We start from the raw sequence: 23,398 nt of genomic DNA, 5'->3' as shown, positions 1-23,398 counted from the left end.
CAATGTATTTATATTTGAGTAGGTGTATGAGCCTGAGTGATTGTGTTTGTGACTGTGTGAGCATATGTGTGTGTGTGTCTCTGTGTGTTACAGTTGTTGACTTTTTTTTTAATCTGCAGGTTCCAGTGCAGTGGTCAGACATGGTCACTTTGAAAGCCAGAATGACAAATTATGGTTTACCTAGATACCGGTGGCTTACTCACGCTTGGAATTTTTTTCAGAGAGAGGTAATTGCTCTAATTTCTGAGGGAGAAGGTATGGAATAAATGGCACACTTTCAAAACAAACATTTGAAACTTTGGCTTTGGTCATTTCCTCTGCACTGAAAAGTTAAGTCTATGATTTAGTTACCATGGGTATAATTCTTTATTGAGAAATACCTTAAGTAACCCCATGCCCTGCTTTTCTTCCCATGCAAGCCTTTCCCCTTCATTTTACAAGGTTCAATTATATTTTAGAATTTTTCAAAAGTCATTTTGCTAAACTAATGTGAACTTCTTCATTATGAGAGTTACTTGATAAATATCTAAATTCTATTTAAATAGGAAAATTTTCATGACTTTTAGAGCTATCTGTATAATTTTCAAATCACAGTTCTAATTTGAAAATTAGGAGTCACTATCTGATTAAAGGCATAAGCTTTCCAATCAAAATCTGGCTCTGCTGCTTATTATGCAAGCTTCTAGAATTTCGTTAACTTTCTTAAATCTCCAGCTCCTCACCTATAGAATGGGGATAACAAAAGTTCCTACCTCTTTGAGTTGTTGAAAAGATTGAATGGGATCATAAATTTGATTTTATCTAATTTGTAGTTATTAACAGTAATATTACAGAGTACAGGCGCTCTTACCTTTTTTTAACCTAACTTCCACATAGCACTGACCAACTCATTCTCAAATGGGGTCTATATTTAGATACTCAGTATCTGGGCACTTGCTGTCAGTCTTGCTTCAAATCAAACTCTTCTCCTAAGCAGTGTCCTTGTGATTGGAGTGTATTCCCAGATGAACAAGTATGTCATTTCCCTTTAATTTCATTTAGAGCTGGACCACAAAGCTTTAGAGCTGGACCACAAAGCATTCAAGAATCATTGTCTTGCATCACAGATATCCCACTCTCTGCTCATTACTCTGTCTTAAATATGGGCAGAGGTTCAAGTCTAGGATCATCTCCAAATCTGACTCTATGTTACAGTTATTGAGATGGTAAAAATTATCTTGTAACACACATTTCCTGTTTATGTAAATGCTTCCTGACTTTGTTTGTTTACTGTTCATTTGTACTAAAAACAACAGGAAGAGAAAATAAGTGAAGCATAAGGGAATTTATAGTAAGCTACTGTCCTGGGTGGAGGCTGCTTTATTTTCTGGGATTTGTGATGCAGACCATGATAATCTTCATTTAAAAACAATCAGTTGTTTTGTAATGGTACGAAGAGACCCCACCTAAGTATACAATGAAGAAACACTGCAAAGGACAGCACGTGTATTTTTAGATTTGTTGCATGGTTAAGTTCCCTCCTCTATATCCTGCAGCTATTTGACACAAAAGAAGATGTAAATTATATAGAAATAACAAAATAAAATAAAGTAAAAGGAGTGGTGAAGTCCTCTGGGTTCCCTGCAAGAGTTTCTAAAGATCTCTCAGTTTAGTCTGCTAGGACTGTGGTGGTAAAGAAGTATCACAGAACAATGGAAATGTATGTCTCAATTTTGGAAGCTGGAAGTCTAGAAGGTGTACAGGATTGATTTCTCCTGTGGCCTCTTTCCTAAGTCTGTCAAGGCTGTCTTCCTGCCATCTTTACTCTATATGTCCATGTTTTAATTTTCTTTTCTCCTAAGGACATCTGTCATATGAGATTAGGGTCATCTCAGTGATCTTATTTAATTTTGTTATGTTTCTAAAGATCCTTTCTGCAAATTTTGGAGGCTTGACCTTCAACATAAATGCGGGGGCAACAATTCAGCCCATACCACCTCTCTTCCAGAATAAATTGTAGACCTGAAAACAAGCCTGGTGAGGCCTCATTTCCCCTGACTGCTCAGTAAGTGTTGTTTTATGCATGTACCTCTATTTAGTGGACTTTCCCTTAAGCCCTAGTGACATGTCTACAAGACCTTTAAAAAACCTGGACCTTGAGGGCATTATGCTAAGAGAAATAAGTCAGACAAAGAAAGACACAGTATGATCTCACTCATAAATAGAAACTTTAAAAGAAAAAACAAACACAAATCAAACTCATAAAGGGCAACTGGTAGTTGTTGGAGGCAGGAGTTTGGGACTTTGGCGGGAAAGGTGGATATAAGGGGGATGGCAAAAGTAGGGAAAAGAAGTCAAAAAATACAATTTCAGTTATAAAATGAACAAGTCATAGGGATGCAATGTACATAGGGACTACAGCTAATAAGAATGTAGAGTAATTTAAAAGTTGCTAGGAAAATAGATCTTAAAAGTTCTCATCACAAGAAAAATATTCTGAGACTATGTGGTGATGAATCATAGATTTATTGTTATAATTTTGCAATATATAGAAATATAGAAACATTATGTTGTACACCTGAAACTAACATAATGTTTATATCAGTAATAGCTCAATAATTAAAAAAAAAGTTTCCCTCATGGAGAAAAAATAACCTGACTTTTAAAAGTTTATTTCAACATAATGGTTGGGAAGTAAGCTTTGGTATAAGTAGCCTCTGCCACATATTCTGTGATTTTGGCAATTTATTTGACCCACTAGAACTTTGGTTTCTTCATCTGGAAAATGATGATGGTATTTTCTAGAATTTGGCACATGTTCCCTAGAGTGGTGCTAGCTGACAATATGATTTTTAAAGGAGCAGGAAAACTGCAAAGATTATAGATTACAATCACGTGTGGCATAAGAATGGACTTGCTTAAAGGAATTTTCAGGAAAATGTTCAGTACCAAGTCTATATTTTTTGTTGCAAAAGGAAAACGACCATGTAAAAAGAAAAAAAATCTTAGTGACTTATAAAAAAAAATGCTTGGCACTGAATGTGAGATGCTTAAGTTTTTTGGAAGTTATTTATATGGAACACCTCCTTTCCTGACAAGGTCAGATAAATGGGCTGTTCTATTGTGGATGGGTTTGTGTGTTCCAAGAACTGTCCTTCTGTCATCGACATAGAAAAACACACATTGTTAGGAAATGAGAGACGTAGGTTTCCCTGAGTGTAAGGATTTGAAAAGACTGACTTGGAAATGAGGTAGTTTATGATTTTTAGAAAGTGAAGTCTTTTTACTGCATATGTTTTTATGGCTATTCAATGACTTACATAAAATATATGATGTCAAATTATATTTGATTTAATTTATCACACTTCTGGTATATACCTGGCTTTTAGAACAGTTTATAAAAGGAAAATGCTAAAAAATTAAAAAAAATGTTTCTTGGAAAATTTTAGTATTACTCATAGTGTTCAGTAATCCATCATTTATAATACTCTTAAGATGATTTTATTTTCTTTTTTAAAATTAGATATGTAGGCAATGGAAAAAAAAAATGGAAAATCACTGTTAGTATTACCCTTGCTACATTTGCATGAGAAGCTGAGAATTCTTCAAAGTTGATTTTAGTTGGATTTTGAAATGGTGGGTTGTGATATTTTATGATACAGTGTTAATCCTGGACACAGATGGATCTGTTGGGCTACATAACTCACAGAGCCAGTCACTTTTGGCCAAGTTCCTCTTAGTGACTGCTCATAGTCCTTGTTTTTGCCTCTGTGTAAGAGTAATCCTGCTCTATCCAAGGGTAGAAAATTATTCACCACAGTTAATTATTTTGGATCTAATGTGCATCTGTCTTTAAACAAGTGTTCTAAACCTTGACCAGAGGTAGTTTTTGCTAATCTTTGGTAAAATGAGACCAAAAAAGTAAAATTTTTCCTAAATCCAATCAAGGTAAACGAACTTCATTTTTCTAACATTATGTTGATGGAATAAGATCCTTTATTTTTAGAATCTCACTCATTTAATTAAAAATTTGTTGGTCCAAACTTGTGTTTAGATCTCAAAAAGTTTAACTGGTTAATGAATCCAAGTCTGGTAATCTTTGTGATGAGGAATCTCAAACAGATTTGGTGAACAAATCTTTCTACAGAGATTACAGAAATTTTCAATATAATATTTGAATTGGATAAATAATTAAACCAGTAACTAAGCAACATACAAATAGATTGATCGACTGTTCTTTAGAGGCTTGAGGTTTAATAATAAATGTAAGATTTCAGCTATTTCCTTTGATCATGTATATTAACTCCATTACAGTGGGGAATCTAATGGTTGGGGAGTGAGACTCGGTCATGTGTGATCTGTTCTCATGTGTTATGGAGTTCTTCATTACATTTCTGTCATCGACATAGAATGTACACATATCATTAGGTGATGACAGAAATGTGTTTAGTGCTGGGTGCAAACATTTAAGAAATCTAACATTTAATCCTTTAAGTTAAGAAAATATTTTTTCAGTTTCTGAGTCTGTGCCGTCCTTCTTTTGCAGTTTAAGTGCTGTGGAGTGGTATATTTCACGGACTGGTTGGAAATGACAGAGATGGACTGGCCCCCGGACTCCTGCTGTGTTAGGGAATTTCCAGGATGTTCAAAACAGGCCCACCAGGAAGATCTCAGTGACCTTTACCAAGAGGTAAGGCATATGTGGTTAAGCTATTATGAATACAAGTTTTCTTACAATGACCTTTAAGGAAAGACCTGACAACATGCCGATGAATTTTCTTTTTCTGTCAAAATATAAAGGCCTTTCGATTTTTTTCTCTGATATTGGAGAAAGAGGATAGTTAAAAATATTCAGTATAAAGCTCTGAATACTAATCACATTTTAGCAAAGAACATTGGCAAAGCTAGGTATTAGAATTCATTGCATTTTAATTTGTATTGTCTAGAACCATTTTCTGTGCCACCTCCTGGGCGTCCTTTGAAAACAGACATGTTCAGATTCTGAGGCGGACTCTGAAAGTTTAGGAGGAGAGGGTTAGCAGTTCCTGAGCAGAATATGTATTTTAGGGCCTCTCCTTCCACTAAAACATACCTCGGGAAGAAAGTCCCACTCTCCAGCAAATATGCTGTTATCTACTCTTCACTTCCCCCTACTGGCCAATGACCAGTGTTGATAGTATTAGTTCACTGATTTAATGAAATTAAATGTTCACTGGTCTTCAAACCAATTGTCACATTCTCAGAAATTTGCACATTGATGTTTTCTGGAAGCATTGGTCAGAATCATCAGTTATTCTTTTATTAGCAAAAGTTTTCGCAGGCCTTCATTTTTAGTGGTGATTTTTAAACTTTGTTAGCAGAAGAATCTTAATTTCAAATTAAAATCTAGAACTGTATCATTTAACATAATAACCTATGGTTACATGTGGTTGTTTCATAGTTTCCTTCTTTAGAGGTATACGCTATACATACATATGTGTGTTATATTATGGCTAATGCAAATACTACTGACTGTCAAGTCAGAGGTTTTCCACATTGTGATCCCCAGGTAACAGGTAGGTACTTGATTGAAGTTATATCTGGGAGATGACTTCAGACAGAACAGTATCCCTTCACTTCATTTACATTTTGGGTTTCCAGTCTAGATCACTACTGTCTAATAAAACTTTCCATTATAATATGTCTTATATCTGTGTTATCCAACATAGGAGCTGCTAGTCCAAACAGCCCATTGCATCTTGACATGTGGCAAGTGCAACTGAAGAACTAAAAATTGCATTGCATTTTAATTTAAACAAATTTTCAGTTTATGAAACATGCATTTGTATATATTTCAAGATGGTTACCTTAGGAGATTATACATTTCCCTCTAGACATACTATTATTGTTCAAAACATTTTTTTAGGCTGTCTGCCAGTCAGTTGTGGAGATATTTAAAAAAATCAGTTTCATTAACTTATAGTATAGATTAACTAATTTGAAAAAATGGCTGGTTATCCCTGCACAGATGATCCATCATACTTATGTATGAAATATAAGTAACTAACTTCAGGCAATTGAAAAAATTACCTCAGAGGACAAGACTATGCCATGTTAAAGGGGATCCAAAGTAAACTGCTTGGGCTCTGAAGGCAGTCTGCAAAGAAGTGTGTGAAGTATTTTTTAAGACTCAGAATTGTGTTCATTTTCTCAGACTGCTGTCATGAAGAACCAAACCGAGGGGCTAATAGTACAGATGTGTCTCACAGTTTTGAGGATGTAAGTCTGACATCAAGGTGTCAGTCAGCAAGGTTGATTCCTTCTGAGGAGTGTGAGAAAGACTGCTCTGTGCCTCTCCCTCAGCTGCTGGTGATCTGCTGGTAACAGTTGGCCTTAGATTGTAGAAGCATCTCCCCAATAACCACACTCATTTTCACATGGCCCTTTCCTCTTTGTCTTCACATCTCTCCTTTTTATAGGGAAACTGCCTATAATGGCTTAGGGAGCAACCTTTCTTCCTTTTTTTTTTTTTTTTTTTCTGTTTTACATTTTAAAAGGACAGGTTTGTTAGGAGACCCCTGCATAGTCACAGGCTGGTGGGAGAGCGGCCAGGGACCGACCCTTCTCTAGTATAACCTCATCTTCACTAATTACACCTGCCAGGACTCATTTCTAAATATGCTCCTACTCTGGGTCACCAGGACTTAGGACCTTCATTCACACATGCTTCTGGAGGGGACACATTTCAGCTCATAACAAGAATTGTTGAAACAACTAAATAACTGAGGTTGTTTATTTTAAAGGACCATCAGAAATATTTTTGAGTCATGCTCCATACTACTGATATGCATTATGTTTGCATGTTATCATTTTATTTATTTATTTATTTTTTTAAGATTTATTTATTCATTTATACAAGCACTGGGTACAGTCAGAAGCGGGGGAGGGTGAGAGAATTCACCAGAGTCAGAGCAGGATGCAGAACAGGCAGAAGGACCAAAGTACACTGCTGAGGGGAGCAGCGGGCGGCAGGAGAGGTCTAGCGCGCCATGTGGGACCCTCCTCTGGTGGCCAGGGAGCAGCCGGGGATAGAACCGGCGCTGCAGAGGCTGCGGGCAGCTTCGCAACCCAGCGCTCAACCGCTACGCCACCGGGGAGGCCCTGCATGTTATCATTTTAAACATATTGTGTTCAGTACCATTTTTGGCTTTGAATGAAAAGGAATATATATGATATTTTATACCAAACAAAGAGTGATTGGGTCCTTGTCTTTGAGGTCCTCGGTGATCCTGCTACATCTTGTTTTCTGCGTGAAAGCTGAATATTGACAAGGTCTGTAGTAGGGGTCAACTAATAAGTAGAGCAGGTAAAGTCCTGCTCATTCTATAAAACAGAAAACAGTGCTTAACATTTCTAAGCTACTACTAAATGCACAAATAATTATGGATATACAAATTCATTATAATATACCACTAGGTTTTAAGTAAAAAGATGATTATAGATGGACATGTGAATTGAAACAATTTTCCTACTGTGAACTTAATCCATTTGTTAGTTTTTAGAAGTAGCAAGTTACTATGGGAAATTTTGAGGCTACGACACCATAGTGTAATAATTTCTACCTTCTTTACTGATTGATATTGATGATTTGATAAGGACCAGAGCTGATCATGAGGATGGCAAAACATGAATAATTTACCAGCTCTTCCCACAAAGTCTGAATATGGACAAATTCCCTTCAATTTTACTTTATTTAATCGCAAGATGTTCAATTAAATGTCTTATAAATTTACTTGTAAAAATGCAATTCATTTTTACTAGTTTGTCTTAGATTATTTCCTCCAGCAGTATTTAAATGAAATGCCGTACCTTCAAGATGTCTATAATTTAGACATCCATGAATTTTAAGATTTAAAAGTAGCCACACACTTGTGCTTCTGCAAATTGATGACCCAGATTGTTTTAAAAGGTTTTTTTTCCGTGTTTTAATCAGAAGACTCTCAGTTCCAAGTTGGCATTCACTTGTACAATGTTCTTTGGACAGATGTCCAGCAGAGGTGGAGGTTCATTACATCCAAGTAATCTAATTGTAAAATTACATTTTAAAATTAATCATGGATGCTGATATTGGTAATGATATGGTATGTAATTAGATGCATAGTTGACTTACAAAGTGGATTTCTCAGTGGCTTTATGGCACTGAGTACTATTAAATCTATCATTAAAAGTAAGACTTAATTCCACTTTTCCTTGGTGAACATATGTTTCCTAATTGCAGTGTGCCGAGAAGTCACAAGATGAGGGATCTAGAAAGAGGAACAAGTGAGGGATAGCTAGAGATATTAGGGATGTTTATAATAAAGTAGCAAGTACTAAGAGGAGCTATTTTAGATGTCTTCAAATATTTCAAAGTTCATCATTCAGAACAGGAACTCGACTTACTCATTGTTGCTCCAAGGGCCAGAAGTTACAGGAAGGAAATTTTGAATCAATAGAAGGAAGACCTTGCTCATCAAAATCCGTCCAATTGTGAGACAGTTTCTCTTGCAAAATAGTGAAGGTCTCATCACTAAAAATATTAAAGTCAAGGTCAGAAAATCATGTCATGGGTGGGTAGAATGGGTTTTTAAATTAAGAGTGAATCTGTACTAGATGAACTTCAAGGTCCCTTTTATCTTTCATATTCTGTAAGCTCAGAGATAAGAATTGGCTTACTTCCTGCAATCTTTCTTCAGTAGTTTGAAATCAAGGAAATAAATCATTCTCATCCATCTGGTGACCTGCATGGGCCCTGACCCAGTAATATTTTGTGACACATTTTCAAACCTGTGAAAAATGGCAGAACAGGAATACAGCAACAATTGCACATTTTAGCAGTGTTCCTATCAGAGGTATTGTTGTGCTTGGAACTTAGCTCCTCAAATACCTTTAATAATCTACACATTTGTATGAAAGCATAGATTTTAAATCACAGAGGAAAATGTTGCAGACCATGAATTTGGTGTGATCACATTCATTCAAAATGTTTTGTACCTGTGCATTCTGGGTGCCAAGGATGCAATGGGGAACATTGCAGACAAAAATCTCTCCTCTTGTATAATTTATGTTCTTGTTAGGGATATAGACATTTTACAAGAAAAAAACCTACGACAATAAAAACCATCCCTGTGGTTGTGAGCACTTTGCAGACTCTGAACAGGGACATGTGCTGGAGAATGACTTAGTTGGTGAGGGAGCTGCTTAAAATAGGATAGTCAGGAAAAGGCTCTCTTAGGAGGTAATGTCTGAACTGAGACCAGTGGATGAGAAGGCTGCAGCCATGGAGAGATCTGTTGAAAGATATTTTTGGCCTAGGGATCTGCAAATGCAAAGCCTGCAGCAGGAGACCCAGGCCAGTGGTTCCTGACCACCTACTGCCCTGTCCTTTGCAACTGTGTGACCACACACTCACTAAATATTTTATCATAGGTGAGACTTGGTTTCAGCAAAACATCAGACTCAGAGTTCAAGTTGGTAAAATGCAGGACTAGGATGTAGCTTTCTCTCACCTGCTGAGTTTTCCATCAGTTACTAAAGTTTTGTGTCTAGACTTGATAGGAGAAGAAAAGCAGAGAGAATAAAGCATAAAAAAGGCCAGTGGGGAAATAGTCTTTGTAGAGTAGGGACTCCCACCTTCTTGCTCAGGGACGTGTATTCTTTTTGGGTGGGCTTCAAGGGGAAAGTGAGGCTGCTGAAATCATTTTTGATATTTTATGTGCATTTTTTCAGTGACTAAGATCTATAGGTTTCATCTACTCTTCTTGGGGCTCCATACCTAAAAGTGGGAAAAACCTCAATTGTAGAGAATAGTGGCGATGACATTGCAGAGGGGAAAGGAAGCATCAACTGCACCTCCAAGGGATTGACATGCCACTTTGCCTATTTGTATGTCACCTCAAGAAAAATAAATGAAAGTAAGTGGGCTTACAGCAGCCTGACTTCAAAAGGACCAACTCAAAATGTAAAACATAGAGGGACAATTGTGTAATGTGTGCCTCTAAAGACACGTTTCTTTGTTCTATAGTTAGGAGAAAGACCACTGTCTTCAGAAAGTAGTGTTCCCAGAGGCTCATGGAAGGGATGTACAGAGGGCTAATTCCTACCCACTGTGTCTTTTGGGATACTTTCCCTTTTGCCCCTGGACCTTATATGTTCCATGTGGTTTGAATAGCAGATGCTCTTAATAATTTTCTTTGTGACAGATAAATTTGACTGAGACAATTTTGCTTCTAGTTTCTTCTCTGAGTAACAACAACATCTACAAACAGAGAGATCATGAGGGGAAGGGGTGTGTATGTGAGGGCATGTTACTGCTCTCAGAGTCTTGACTTGCAGGACTAAGAACCTAGACGATAAGTAGGTGTAGGCCTCCGGTGCTCACAGAAGGTACAGGGGCAAGCATGGGTGTCCACCAGCATAAGATGGGGTGGCTCCTGGTGAACCATGAGAAGGATTGTTTGCACTGTGAGGCGGAGAGTCATGAATTCATTTTCTCAGCCCCCATCCAGGTTGGAAGTCTTGTCCCTGCCTAACTCCTTTGCACCCTGCTGTCTTTGAAAATGGAATTTGTTTTACAGTCTATATACATTTTATTTCTGGCCTGTATCTCATCCCTTCACACTCTTTACGAACACTCTTTTCCTGTGAAGAACTTTGACCAATGCGGAAGCTGCAGACATACTATATGTCTATTTGCTTTGAAATAGAAACAGCTTTTATTTCATAATTCTGACACACAACCTTTTATATGCATAAATGTTTCCTAAGTATTTCTGAACCAGAGGTAGAGATAACAGAGTGTGGTGGCCACAGAAGGACATGGCGGGGCATGGAGGTATGGCCTTCTGGCAAGCTCTATATAGGTGATAGACTGATTATTTTTCTTTCAACTGAACCTGCTTTTAAGTTACAGGTATTATTCTTCTTGGAATCAAGTAAATTTCCTTTCCTGAAATGAACAAAATTAGGGACAAATACAGAAAGAGAAGTCCAGAGCAGGAAGTGAGTGAGAACAGCTCAGGTGCTTGGCTAAGTACTAGCCAGTTGTACTAATATAAAATTGTTAAATCTACATAGAAATTATTCCCTCACCAGGGGCTAGAATGAGAGGTAGGAATTAGATGATCTTGTATTGGGGCATGAGAAGCAGCCTGACATAGGGAAGACGATCCTTATCACCATTGCTTTTGTGAATTGCAATGTACAGTGGGAGCACTAAGGGGGAGTGATAACTTACTGGACTTCCAATGCTGAAGTTAGCAGATGTTGGCCAGGTGCAGAAGACATTGGGTGGCATGAGACCAAAAAGGTCATTTTAAGCAAAAAGCTGCTGGTGCAAAGTTAGAGCTGTAAGCAAGAAAACACAGCTGGAGCCGAGGGCTTGAGGAGGATCAGGTTGTCAGGAGTGGGCAGGGTCAATGCTGGACTGGGAAGAGTCCTGAATGTCCCACTAACTCATGCATTTCATACAGAAACTTGTGAGTAGCTTCCAAATGCAAAGGCAATTTGTTCACAAACTTGAGGCGGTGTTACAAAAGAAAGACTTAGGACGGAGTAGTCATGGGATTCTGACTTATTAATAATAAAACTCCATTCTCAGATAAACACACACAGAATTTCCTGTTCAGACAGTAAACAGTAGGCAGCTTTGGGGCTCAGTGGTTATTCAGATGGAATATCCCCAAGAAGTTCCATTCTCAGGGTTCTTTTATGTAAAGTCAAAGACACTCCCTCCTGCCTCTCTGCTGACTTCATTATCTCTTCGGTAACTTGCTGGCAGGGCTCAGGTTGACTCTGACTTAGGGTGATATCTGTTTTATCATTCAAAGGCCCGAAGGACCTGTTTGGGCTCAGAGGGGGGAAAATTCCTTTTATCTTAGACTTTGCTTGATCTAATCAGACCTTGAACTATTCTGCCAGTTTTACTTCAGGTATACAAATGCAGTCTTCTTTCTTTGACTCTCTTTCTTGACATAGTTCAATTGCTGAGTTTCCTGTTACCCATTCACTATTCAAACAATTTTCTTCTGTGTTATATTAGCAGAGACTTGCAAATTTTGCCTTTAGAATTTACTGATCTGAAAGGCATTGTAAGATTTTGACCTGGAAAAGTACCTCACTAAGTAACAATTTTAGATGTATGCTTCAAAATCATTATGTCAGCCTTGTAGGGAATGAAATGAGTTGAGGTGAGGACTGGGTCTTGATGCAGGGAAATCAGGTAAGAAACTGTTGCAGGTAATTTATGTGAGTGATTATAAGGGCTGGAATTCAGACTGTGCCATTGAGGGTGGAGAGAAGGGAATGAATGAGGAATATATAGAAGAGGCATAATGAACAGGGCTAGATGATGAATTGACTGTGGGGAGTGAGTGACAGGAAGCTACAAGGGCACTTAACTTGGACTTGGACCCTGGATAGATGAGGAAGCTATTTATTGAAGGGAGAGGTTGGATTTGATTAATTTCACTTTGGAAATGCTGGGTTTGGGGCTCCTGTCAGTTATTTTAGATGCCCAAATCAGCAGGAAATATGAAACTCAGGAGCCAGAACTCAGCCCAAAATAGGGATTTTCCCTAATCAGGGAAAGAACTAACTCAAAACATGGTGGCTTGAGTAGAAACTGGCTGCTCCAGCTGCCAGACATCTCTGCTGTGCACGTTAATCCGGATCTCAGGATGGTGAGACAACTCTGTTTTAATTCCTGTCTTCGAAGGGGCTACTCTTCCAAATCCAATAAGTGTGTGTGGGGGGGAGTGATGCAGTGGGAAGAACACCCAATGCATCAAGTCTGCCCTCATCACCTCTGCTATATTCCCTGGGGAACCCTCCCTGCCCCCTCCCTGCCCCTCCCTGCCCCACCCGACTTAGCTGTGAGCTTAGTGTGCTCTCTGGCTCCAGGCTGTGTCCCCATAGATAACACTAATTACTCCCAAGAAGTGGGAAATAGACTTAACAATTCACAGATGTTTTATCAGTGTAAATAAAGGAATGAATTCATGGGAGGAGATAATAGATGCAGCCTAGGACCGGAAGTTGGGAAAGGCAACATTTAAAGATACAGAAAGAGAAGGAGGCAACTCTTGCAGGGAGAGAAGGAATGGAAAACAGCATCTTAGAGATCAGGGAAGAAGAGGTTTTCTAGGAATGAGCTCTCCTTAGTGAGGGAGCATGGCTCAGAGGTTAAGACTGGGCTTGAAAGTTAGTCTCTATGGGTGAAATCTTTCCTCTTTTCCTTACTGTGTGATCACAGTCAAACTTTTATCTTTCTGTGCTTCATTTTTCTCACCTGTAAATGAGGAGAGCCAGAATACCCTGCTCAGAGCTTACTGGAGAATGAATTAGCATATTTAAAACCCTTTAAAACAGTATGCATTTTATCGGAACTGTGTATTACCAGTAGTAGCTGAGAGTTGAAGTAAGTTAGGGATTGAAAAGTGCACATTGGATTTTTCAGAGGATTCACATGTATATATAGCTCAAAGAGCAAGTGTTTTACATGAATTATTTCATTTAAGTCCTAAAAAATTCCTACAATATTGTTAGCTCCATTTTAAGATGAGAAAACTGAGGCACGAAGACGCTTGTCAGTGACTGAGCTCAGATCTGTTAGACTCCAAAGTCCATGTGTTTAGACACTAAAATCTTCATTTCTAAGCCCCAATTTCCCTATCATATAAATGAAATAATAATAGTAGTTATTTCATTATAGTACTGCCAAAAGAAATAGAGCAAACCACTTGGCATGTTATATACCCAAATCTTCAATGCATGGTGGCAGCTAATGACAAAAATAATAACTTATTAAGGTATTTATTAAAGTAAATAGAGAAATTAGTGATCTATGGTGAGATCCTTACTAGTCAGATTGCCCTTAGTTTTGCTTGTCATGCATGACAGCAAAGTCTGTATTTTTTTTTTTTTTTTTTTTGCAAATTTTTTTTGTTTTTTTTTTTTTTATAGAGGCATGCTTTATTTATTTATTTATTTGTTTGTTTGTTTTGTTTATACATGCACTGGGTACAGTCAGAAGCGCGGGAGGGTGAGAGAATTCACCAGAGCCAGAGCGGGGAGCAGAGCAGGCAGAAGGACCGAAGTACACTGCTGAGGGGAGCAGCGGGCGGCAGGAGAGGTCTGCGCGCCATGTGGGACCCTCCTCCAGTGGCCGGGGAGCAGCCGGGGATCGAACCGGTGCCACAGAGGCTGCGGGCAGCTTCGCAACCCAGTGCTCAACCGCTGCGCCACCAGGGAGGCCCCAAAGTCTGTATTTTTGGGTTATATATATTTGTGCTTTTGGATGTAGATTTTCAGGGCAAGGTGTTGGGGAAATCTTGTGATTCCCACATTGCTTGTTTAAACAACTTCCCATTCTTTATAGACAAACATTTAGATGGTCAGAAGGGTTCAAGGAGAGACACTGGGTGAGCAGTTTGCAAATGTCCTGTTCAGTCAAGCAGGGATCGCCTGCTGCTGGAACTGGCATCACTGGGGAGGCTCATGCCTTCTGGGTTTTCTACTTGGTGTCTCTTTGTAGACAGACATTTTTGGTAAAAATGAAAAGTGTCCAATGAATGCAGACTTTCAAATTTAATGATTCTGCCTATCTAATTGGAATATCGTGAGGGTCAAGTGAGGTACGAGGGCCTGTCATTATTAAGAAATACGAAGACATTTTGTTTCCTATGCATGGATTTTTGTTGACCTTACTCTTAAAATAACAAAGTCCTGCAGTGAATTTTATTACATGCTGTTTAATTTTTTTTAAAGCAAGCATTTATTTCCCTGCAGAGCTTATGATTACCAGTGGAGAACTTTTGATCTAACCTGTTTAAAGCTCATGAACTCATGCACTGCTATCATTCAATTTTTCAATTTTAGAAGTAGGACTGAAGATTATATATTTGTACCTGATAATTAACACAGTCATTTTAAACTTGAGAGTCATGTTTATTACCAAAAATCAAATACAAAAATATCAATACTGGCATGCACTGGCTCCTAGATTTTATTTATACTTTATCTTCATAAGCACATTAAAAGTCTGTGTAATTTTTTTTTTTTTAATGTGGCCTGTGAATACTGAGTCCTGAAAAGCCATAGGTCTTCTTCCAATTTTAGAAACTCATTTTGGAGATAGATCAGAGAATTATTTCAAGTGTATAATTTCCTCAGTGTAATGAGGCATCCTGACATGCCTTCAAACAGATTCTAGGAAATATAGAGATTAGTGATTTTTCTCTGATAAAAAAGGTAGTGTTATTATTTACAGTGAATAGGTGACCAGAAATTTAATACTGTAGCAAGTAAAGTAGGTTAGCCAATATGTCTTGTTCACACTTTTGAATTTGCTGAGTTTGTGAGTGCAGAGCCAACATATCTCTATTTAAGAAGAAAACATTTTTAAGGTAACTCAACTCAGTAATTTGAGTAAAGCAAATAAAACCAATTCAGTTCTTTCCTATTCTGAATAAAGTACTCTGTGAAATGAAATCTAGTTTTGAACTCTAGCATTTCAATTTCCTCTTTTGACTCACTCAACAGAAATGATTATTTAGGGGACTAAACATCTATAAATAACAAACTAGATTATATAGCAGCACACCTATGTTTTTGTCTTCTCTAGATGTTGTGTCTTGCTTTCAACAAGTCTCCAAGTTTACATGTTAGCATATAAACCGTAAGCATTGGGGCCTCCCCGGTGGCGCAGCAGTTGAGCACTGGGCTGGGTTGTGAAGCTGCCCGCAGCCTCTGCAGCGCCGGTTTGATCCCTGGCCGCTGGGCGAGGGTCCCACATGGCGCAGACCTCTCCTGCTAACCGCTGCTCCCCTCAGCAGTGTACTTTGTCTGTCTGCCTGTTCTGCTCTACGTTCTAGCTCTGGTGAATTCTCTCACCCTCCCGACCTCTGACTGTACCCAGTGCTTGTATAAATAAATAAATCTTTTTTTTTTTTAAAAAAAAGATCTTGACCATTCTGAGAAGGGCTGGTCAGGTGTTTAAAAAAATAAATAAACAAAATAAACCGTAAGCATTATTATTTGTCTGGTTCAAAGTAAGTGCCCAACTTTTGTTCAGACTAAATTTCTCAATGAGGATGAATTTAGGGAATGGCTGGGGAGGACAATTATTTTATACACAGAAATCTGGAAAAATACTGTCTTCTCAGGAAGAATATTCTTTTGGAAAGTTAATCCTTAACTTTAATTGTGTAAATGATTTGTTGATATTCAGCATGTTACCTAATATGCTGCAAGTTTCTACAGTGCCTTCTGAGTCATTGGAAGATATTAAATTGTGTGCACTATGGAGAGATTTGTAATTTTACTTATACATTGATAGCCTGGAACTTTTTTATGAAATAAAGGATTTAATGTAGGATACAACAAAAAGAACACAATCAATAATAAAATGTAATTAAATTGCTAAGCCCAGATTAAGGAAAGAATGAGTGGGTATACTTTAACAGGAAGGTAGACAGATTATAGTTTTTGAGATTATATTTGCCTTTGAGTTTTTTCATAGCCCAAGTAATAAGGAGACAAATGCCAGCTTGATTTTAATATTAGGACATCAAATGTTCTTGCATTTCAAAGAGTACAAAATTCTAAAGTGTTTTTTTTCAAGTGGGATTTTATATATACTACTCTAAGTTACCTAGGGAAATATCTTCAATACTACTTTCCAAAAATTTTATGGAGCACAGTTTTACATATTCTTCAATCAACGTCACTAAAATAACATATAATGGGGAATAATATGCAAGGGCATAATTATTGCCATGCATAATTATTGCCATGCATAATTTACCATGCCAAGTGGCAGATTTTGTAGCCTGGTTTGATTCTTGAACATAATTTAAAGTATCTAGAAATGGCCATTGTTTTAATTTCTTTTAAATATGTAGGTAGGGCCTCCCTGGTGGCGCAGCAGGTTGAGAGCAGTGCTGTGAAGCTGTCTGCAGCCTCTACAGCATGGGTTTGATCCCCGACTGCTGCGGGGATACCCACATGGTGTGGCAGACCTCTCCTGTCTCGCCTGCTGCTCCCCTCAGTGTTTTCGATTGTCTTCCTGTTCTGCTCCCCACTCTGTCTCTGGTGAATCCTCTCACTCTCCTGCGCCTCAGGCCTGTACCCCAGTTCTTGTATAAATAAATAAATCTTAAAAAATATGTAGGTAGTATCTCTCTTTGAGGGGTTCTTAAAAGAGAAGCAGAAATAAGATATATTTTAATGACTTTTGCAGAAAAACTTAAGTACCATAGTTCTGTCTTGTTTGAGGGTTTAATCTCTGCTTTGTGAACTAAACAAAGTGTTAAGACTGACATACTGTTATAAAAATTTAAGATTCAACCTAGGACTCTGCTTTCAATAAACCACCCTTGTCTGCCTCAACATGGAGACAACATCAGGGCTCAGTGATCTGGAAAGAGGTCCTGTCAATATACTCTATCCCCCCTCTTCTCCAAGAACAGAAAGCTTTTCCATGCGGTCTAAACCCATTCACTACAGCCTGGAGTATCTTAACATTTTATTGCATTTTCTAGTTTGTGTTATTTTCAAGAAATATTGGCAAAATCACTACAACCCAGAAAGAGATCCTCAAGATGATGAGGCATATGTATCTGGAAATATCTAGTCTGGAGAAGAAAATAGTTAAAGAGAGAGAAATGACTGCAGCTTTGACGTTGCAAGAAAGGGATAGACTGAGAGCAGAGCATCACCAGTGCGTCCTTATTGAGAAGAAAGGTCTAAAGTAAGGAAACACTTGTTAGGAGTGTGGGCAAGGCTGCGTAGTGAGACCGGGCTCGGCTCACTGGAAGTGCACTTTCTTCCATGGGGTGTGTGTGCGTGTGTGTGAGAGAGAGAGAGACAGAGACAGAGAGAGATTGATTTTTGTTTATTTGTATGTCTTTTTTGCAGCTCTTCTCATTAGTTCTTTTTTTTAATTAAAGATTTATTTTTATTTATTTATTTATTTATTTATTTATACAAGCACTGGGTACAGTCAGAAGCGCAGGAGGGTGAGAGAATTCACCAGAGCCAGAGCAGGGAGCAGAGCAGGCAGAAGGACCGAAGTACACTGCTGAGGGGAGCAGCGGGCGGCAGGAGAGGTCTGCGTGCCATGTGAGACCCTCCTCTGGTGGCCGGGAGCAGCCGGGATCGAACCGGCGCTGCAGAGGCTGAGGGCAGCTTCGCCACCCAGCGCTCAACCCCTGCGCCACCGGGGAGGCCCCGTTCTCATTAGTTCTTATTGCTACTGATAATGTTGAGACATTTTAATAACATAGCACGACAATCCTGGAGATCAGATTGTATCCCTGCCCCTGAGTTTGTTGTTTAGTTGTTGTTTGTTCATTGATGTCTTTTCTTTTTCTTTTTTATTATTTTTTTAAAGATTTATTTATTTATGCAAGCTCTGTAGTACAGGCCAGAGGTGTGGGAGGGTGAGAGAATCCACCAGAGACAGATCAGGGAGCAGAACAGGCAGAAGGACCTGAAACACACTGCTGAAGGGAGCAGCGGGCGAGACAGGAGAGGTCTGCCGTGCCATGTGGAATTCTCACTGGCCAGGCAGGAATCGAACCGGCACTGCAGAGGCTGTGGACAGCTTCACAGTGCGGCGCTCAACCCACTGCGCCACCGGGGAGGCCCTGGGTGTCTTTTTTGTCGTAATTCTGACATAATTCTGTAAGGTTTGTATTCTTTGTCATAATTGGCCACTGAAGTCTCAGCTCAGGTAACTCAGTGGTCAGGTAATGAATGAACAGAGGCATCCTTAGATGCCTGCTCCCAGTAAGTTTCCAAGCTTTGCTAATGGTGTCAAAGTGCAGCCAGCGGCAGGATTACAGAACCTTCGAAGGTCTCTCCTGAGCCTGTGCATGGCCCTGGGCATGAGCAAAGCCCTACTTCTGTGTCACTTTCTATAACCCCACAAATAAGTGAGCTTTGCCAAGCCCTCTATGAAGTCTGCATTCTCCCCGCCTCCCCCACTCTTTTCTTTATTAAGGTAACATTGGTTTACAACACTGTGTTTTTATGCTGCTTTGTTTGAAGCTTTGTGACTATCCCACTGTGCAGCTCTTGTCCATTGCCTGGGGCAGCCTCAGTGTCCTCGTAGTTATCTCCATTGTTTATGATAAAAAAAAAAACACAACCCAGGGGAAAGGCTGGCCGAGCTGCAAGTCAGGTCAAATAAAGGAGACTTTACTAGTGAGATCTTCCAGGGAACCCTATCTTCCAGGTAGGACACAGTGACAGTTGCCTGGAAATGTGACTCCAGCCCTGCTCTGTTTCCTCTGGTGACTGCCAGGCTTCTCTGGTGTTCACCTTGAGTGTGGGCTGTTTGTTTTCAAGGCTACGACAGCACTGGACAGGGGGACTGGGAATATGGAAAACGAAAATATCACAAAACTTGCTTTTTTCTGAGATTCAGATGATTTTCTTGGATAAAAACTCTTCCAATTGCTACAAGTCTTTGGTTTATTTCCAGAACTCTAAAAAAATGTTGATTCTGACAATTTTTTTTAGTGTGTTCATTGCTTATTTGGAGAAGACTCTTCCAAGATCCTTTCCTTGCCAGTTGTCATCTGTGTTCTTGGTGTTGCCCTTGGCACTTGAGCTGGCAGGATCTGGCTATTGCTAATGTTATGCATGATGAAGTCTTTTGTTTCTCTTCTACCAGCATCCCTGAAACCATGGCAGGCTAATTTTTTGGTTTCCAAGTAGAGAAAAATCTCAATCTCTGAAGTTCTTGAAATGTAATTGCAAAATTGTTCCCTAACTGTGTCCCTTTATTTAGAATCTGCTTCCCTAGTCAACCTGAAAAGTAACTTATGACATCAGTCATATTCTACCTCTTTTTGTCTCCCCCATCTCTTGTTTTCCTCCTCATCATTTTTTTCTTCTTCCTTCTCCTGCCCCTTCTTTTAGAATTCTCTTTTATATCTGCCACAGATTACTCTTTAGCCATTTATTATGAAAACTAGGCACAAATAAACAAGTAAAAACCTTTCTAAACATTTCAAGTCAGGTGTTTCCAGCTCATAGGGGAGCTAAAGCTATCTTTCAGAACCTTACCTGGCAGAACAGGATATCATTGCCAGAATCTCCCCATGTGTGTTTCCAATACAGGCAGTAGTCAGAGTCTCTGTGCCTGTGGGGGTTAAGGAAAAATGTACTTGTTATTTCTACCCACTAGCATGGTTCTGCAGCAAAATATGGAAACATTCTTGATCTTTACAGAAGTCTTTGACCAAGGGAGCTAGCGTTGAACAGTGGATACATATAATAAGGAAATATTTTTGAGATTTGCAAATCAGTCTGTATTAGGTACCCAAATCTAAGGTAACTTTTTTCTTACACGTGAAGTTTCAATGCACAGTCTCATCCATTCATTTATATTATCATCTAGGACTGTTTTCATGTTACAATGTAGAGCAGAGTAATTGCATCAAAAACAAAATGGCTTGCAAAGCCTAAGAGATTTACGATCTGGCCCTTTACCAAACAAAAGTTTGTCAACTTCTATCAGTTTTATATCAGTGGTTCTCAATTTCAAGTTGTGAAAAAGAGAGAAATGAGAGTAGACTCATCAGAATCACCTGAGCAGGCTTTTCAATAGCTTCACACCTGTCTCTCCTCCAGCTTCTCATGGGCATTGCCTGTTGAGAGTTACTGTTGTAAACTCTAGGATTCAAGGTGTTTAGTTTCATTAACTGATACAGATTGCTTTCACTCTTTTGTTTGACCTTCTATAAAATATAAAACACTCAAAATAGTATTAACTGTGCTACTTCTTTTACAGGGATGTGGAAAGAAAATGTATTCCTTTTTGAGAGGAACCAAACAATTGCAGGTGCTAAGGTTTCTGGGAATCTCCATTGGAGTGACCCAGATCCTCGCGATGATTCTCACCATCACTCTCCTCTGGGCTCTCTATTATGATCGACGGGAGCCTGGGACAGAGCAAATGATGTCCCTGAAGAATGACACCACTCAACACCTGTCATGTCACTCAGTAGAACTGTTGAAACCAAGCCTGTCGAGGATCTTTGAACACACACCTGTGGCCAACAGCTTTAACACACACTTCGAGATGGAGGAATTATAGAGAATATCAAAAAAGGAAACCACACATTTATTTTATTGAACTTGTGAATTTTTGAGTATACACTTATCTGTTTCAGAAATATCTGGATGCCATAAAGGATGAGTAGGCATATAATTTTCTACCCTTTAAAATGAAGAGGGAGAAGTTTCATATGATAACACATCAGTTGGACAATAGTTATTGGCTTTTATAATGCTGAAGACAGATCTAATACCTACTTTATAGCATGTTTAAGATTTTTACTGAACACAGTTATGCTTTGACATTTATGCTCTGGCATAGTTTGACCAACATTTCTCCATCATGTAAGTGAGGGATGCTATGGTGGAATTGGAGCTACAGTAAAGTTTGATTTACTTCCATAAGCTTATTAGTATTTAAAATACCAATTAACTGCTAACATAGGGAGTTAGGCAGTACTAATGACTTTTATTACTTGGTGATATATTCTTCTGATGTGATGGATAGATTATACATAAGAAAACTCCAAAGATAGGTGACTACCTAAGTGTGATTATTGTTGGTTACTAAAATATTCTTACTACTTCCAAGAACAAACTAATACATTATCTTAAACTGATCAGGGATTTGTGTGTATAAAGAGCCTGTGTTAAGTCTGTATAATTCAGTAGATTTCAGTTCTTACAATGTTAAGAATAATAGTTATGAAAAAGATAAATTTGTCTTGTATAGCACCATTATTTTTAACCTTTCCTGCTAATAGAGCTTTAAAATTCTGACTTGGGTTTATATTACATATATAACTGTTAATTTAAACACTTAACCACTAATTTTGAAAAACTACCAGTATGATATAAAGGAGTCATTATAATTCAAAATGCAATCTCGTCTTTAGAAAGTATTAACAATTGAGTTTACATGTAATTTAGTTCATTTGGCAAAAATTTGGATACTTTCTTCCTAATTAAGACTCTTTGACACTGAAACACTTTCTTAAAGAGATTATCTGTGCCTTCTCCAAACAAGAAGCAATAGTTCTACAGAGAATAGTGTTTCTTTTCTCCAGCAAAATGCTGTAAGAATCATTACATAAGTGACAATTCAACTAGGTTGTTTTTTTTTTTTGCTTTATTTCACTGATTAAGATATGTGGTGAGTTACACAGATTATTAAATTTTTACAAGAGTAAAATATATTTATTTGAAATGGGAAAGTGCATTTTACTGTATTTTGTTTTGTTTATTTCTCTGAAAATGGAAAGAACATTAAAATGTGTCAATAAATATTTTCCAGAGAGTAATAATTTGACTGTGTGTAAGTTTTAGACATGATAAGCATTTTTACCACTAAGATTAGCAAGGGAAAAAATACATGAAATGTGATTGAATATGGTAAAAATGATGATTTTTCAAACTCTTGAACTAATCTATAAGACTGTGCATCTTCACTAAAAAAAAGATGCCCATGTATTTTTTAAGTTTGTTTTTGAGCTAAATGATAAAGAATGTAGTGTTCAATATATTATTAAAAGTATGACATTTGTTAGTTTGTCTTCCTAGTGATTTTGAATCCCTTTTTAAAAATAATTTTTGAAAGCAAATGAGCCTAAGGAATAAAATATTTAAAGTCAACTGCCAGATTTCATATCTTCTATGGATTTAAATGAAAACTGGTCAAATCACTTGCTCAATTAAAACCTTTTTTATAATTTCCTCAATATCCCAGTTCCCCATACTTTCACCAGTAGTACCCAAATAATTGAAACAGCTGTGAGTATTATTTGAATTATTTGGATAATGGTTAAATTCAGCTCCTTTTCTGTTCACAGAAAGAACAAACATATATTGTGTTTAGTTCAGTAAAATAAAATCCTCAAATTATAAATAAAAGTGGATGTCTATATTTTTAGACATCAGATATTTTAATATATTACCTGACATAATATTCTCTAGAATAGTCAAAATAAAGTTAGACAGTCATCTGATGTATAATGCATTTGCATAATGGGAACTAATGACATTTATACCAATGGTCCACAAAAGCCTCTTATGGAAGCAGTGCACCTGGAATAATAAAGCTGTAAGGAAATTTAAAAAGTGTGTTTAATATGGCAGAACTGAGGGAGTTCACTGGGTACTTTGTTAACTCTTTCTTTGGGAATTTTTAAAAGCTTTCTTTTCTAAAAATTACCATTTTTAAAGCAGAAATTTAAGAAGATTACTTTTGGACTGGCTAATAGTCCATTCAAAGTGCCCTGGGGATGCAGAGGTGACAATTAGGAATGGTGTCTGTGCTTAAACCACTTTAAAATCTGGTTGAGAGACACTTGTGCTA

The 23,398-nt window shown here is 38.0% G+C and overlaps 1 protein-coding gene across 2 annotated transcripts in view; it reads left to right on the top strand.

The window, feature by feature from the left end:
- The window catches only part of TSPAN12 (tetraspanin 12), a 63,855-nt gene extending 40,671 nt beyond the window's left edge, over positions 1 to 23,184 (top strand). For both annotated transcript variants that reach the window (XM_037512223.2, XM_037512230.2), the window contains exons 6-8: positions 120 to 227; positions 4,526 to 4,669; positions 20,798 to 23,184. In XM_037512223.2, the coding sequence (XP_037368120.1) occupies positions 120 to 227; positions 4,526 to 4,669; positions 20,798 to 21,103 (558 nt within the window). In that variant the 3' untranslated portion in view covers positions 21,104 to 23,184. The remainder of the gene's footprint in view (positions 1 to 119; positions 228 to 4,525; positions 4,670 to 20,797) is intronic.
- The last annotated feature ends 214 nt before the right edge of the window (positions 23,185 to 23,398 follow it).

Source organism: Talpa occidentalis, unplaced genomic scaffold, assembly GCF_014898055.3.
Source record: "Talpa occidentalis isolate TD23 unplaced genomic scaffold, MPIMG_talOcc4v2.1, whole genome shotgun sequence".
NCBI lineage: Eukaryota > Metazoa > Chordata > Mammalia > Eulipotyphla > Talpidae > Talpa > Talpa occidentalis.
Note: the sequence above shows the minus strand (reverse complement) of the source record. Positions and strands in the feature narration are given on the sequence as shown.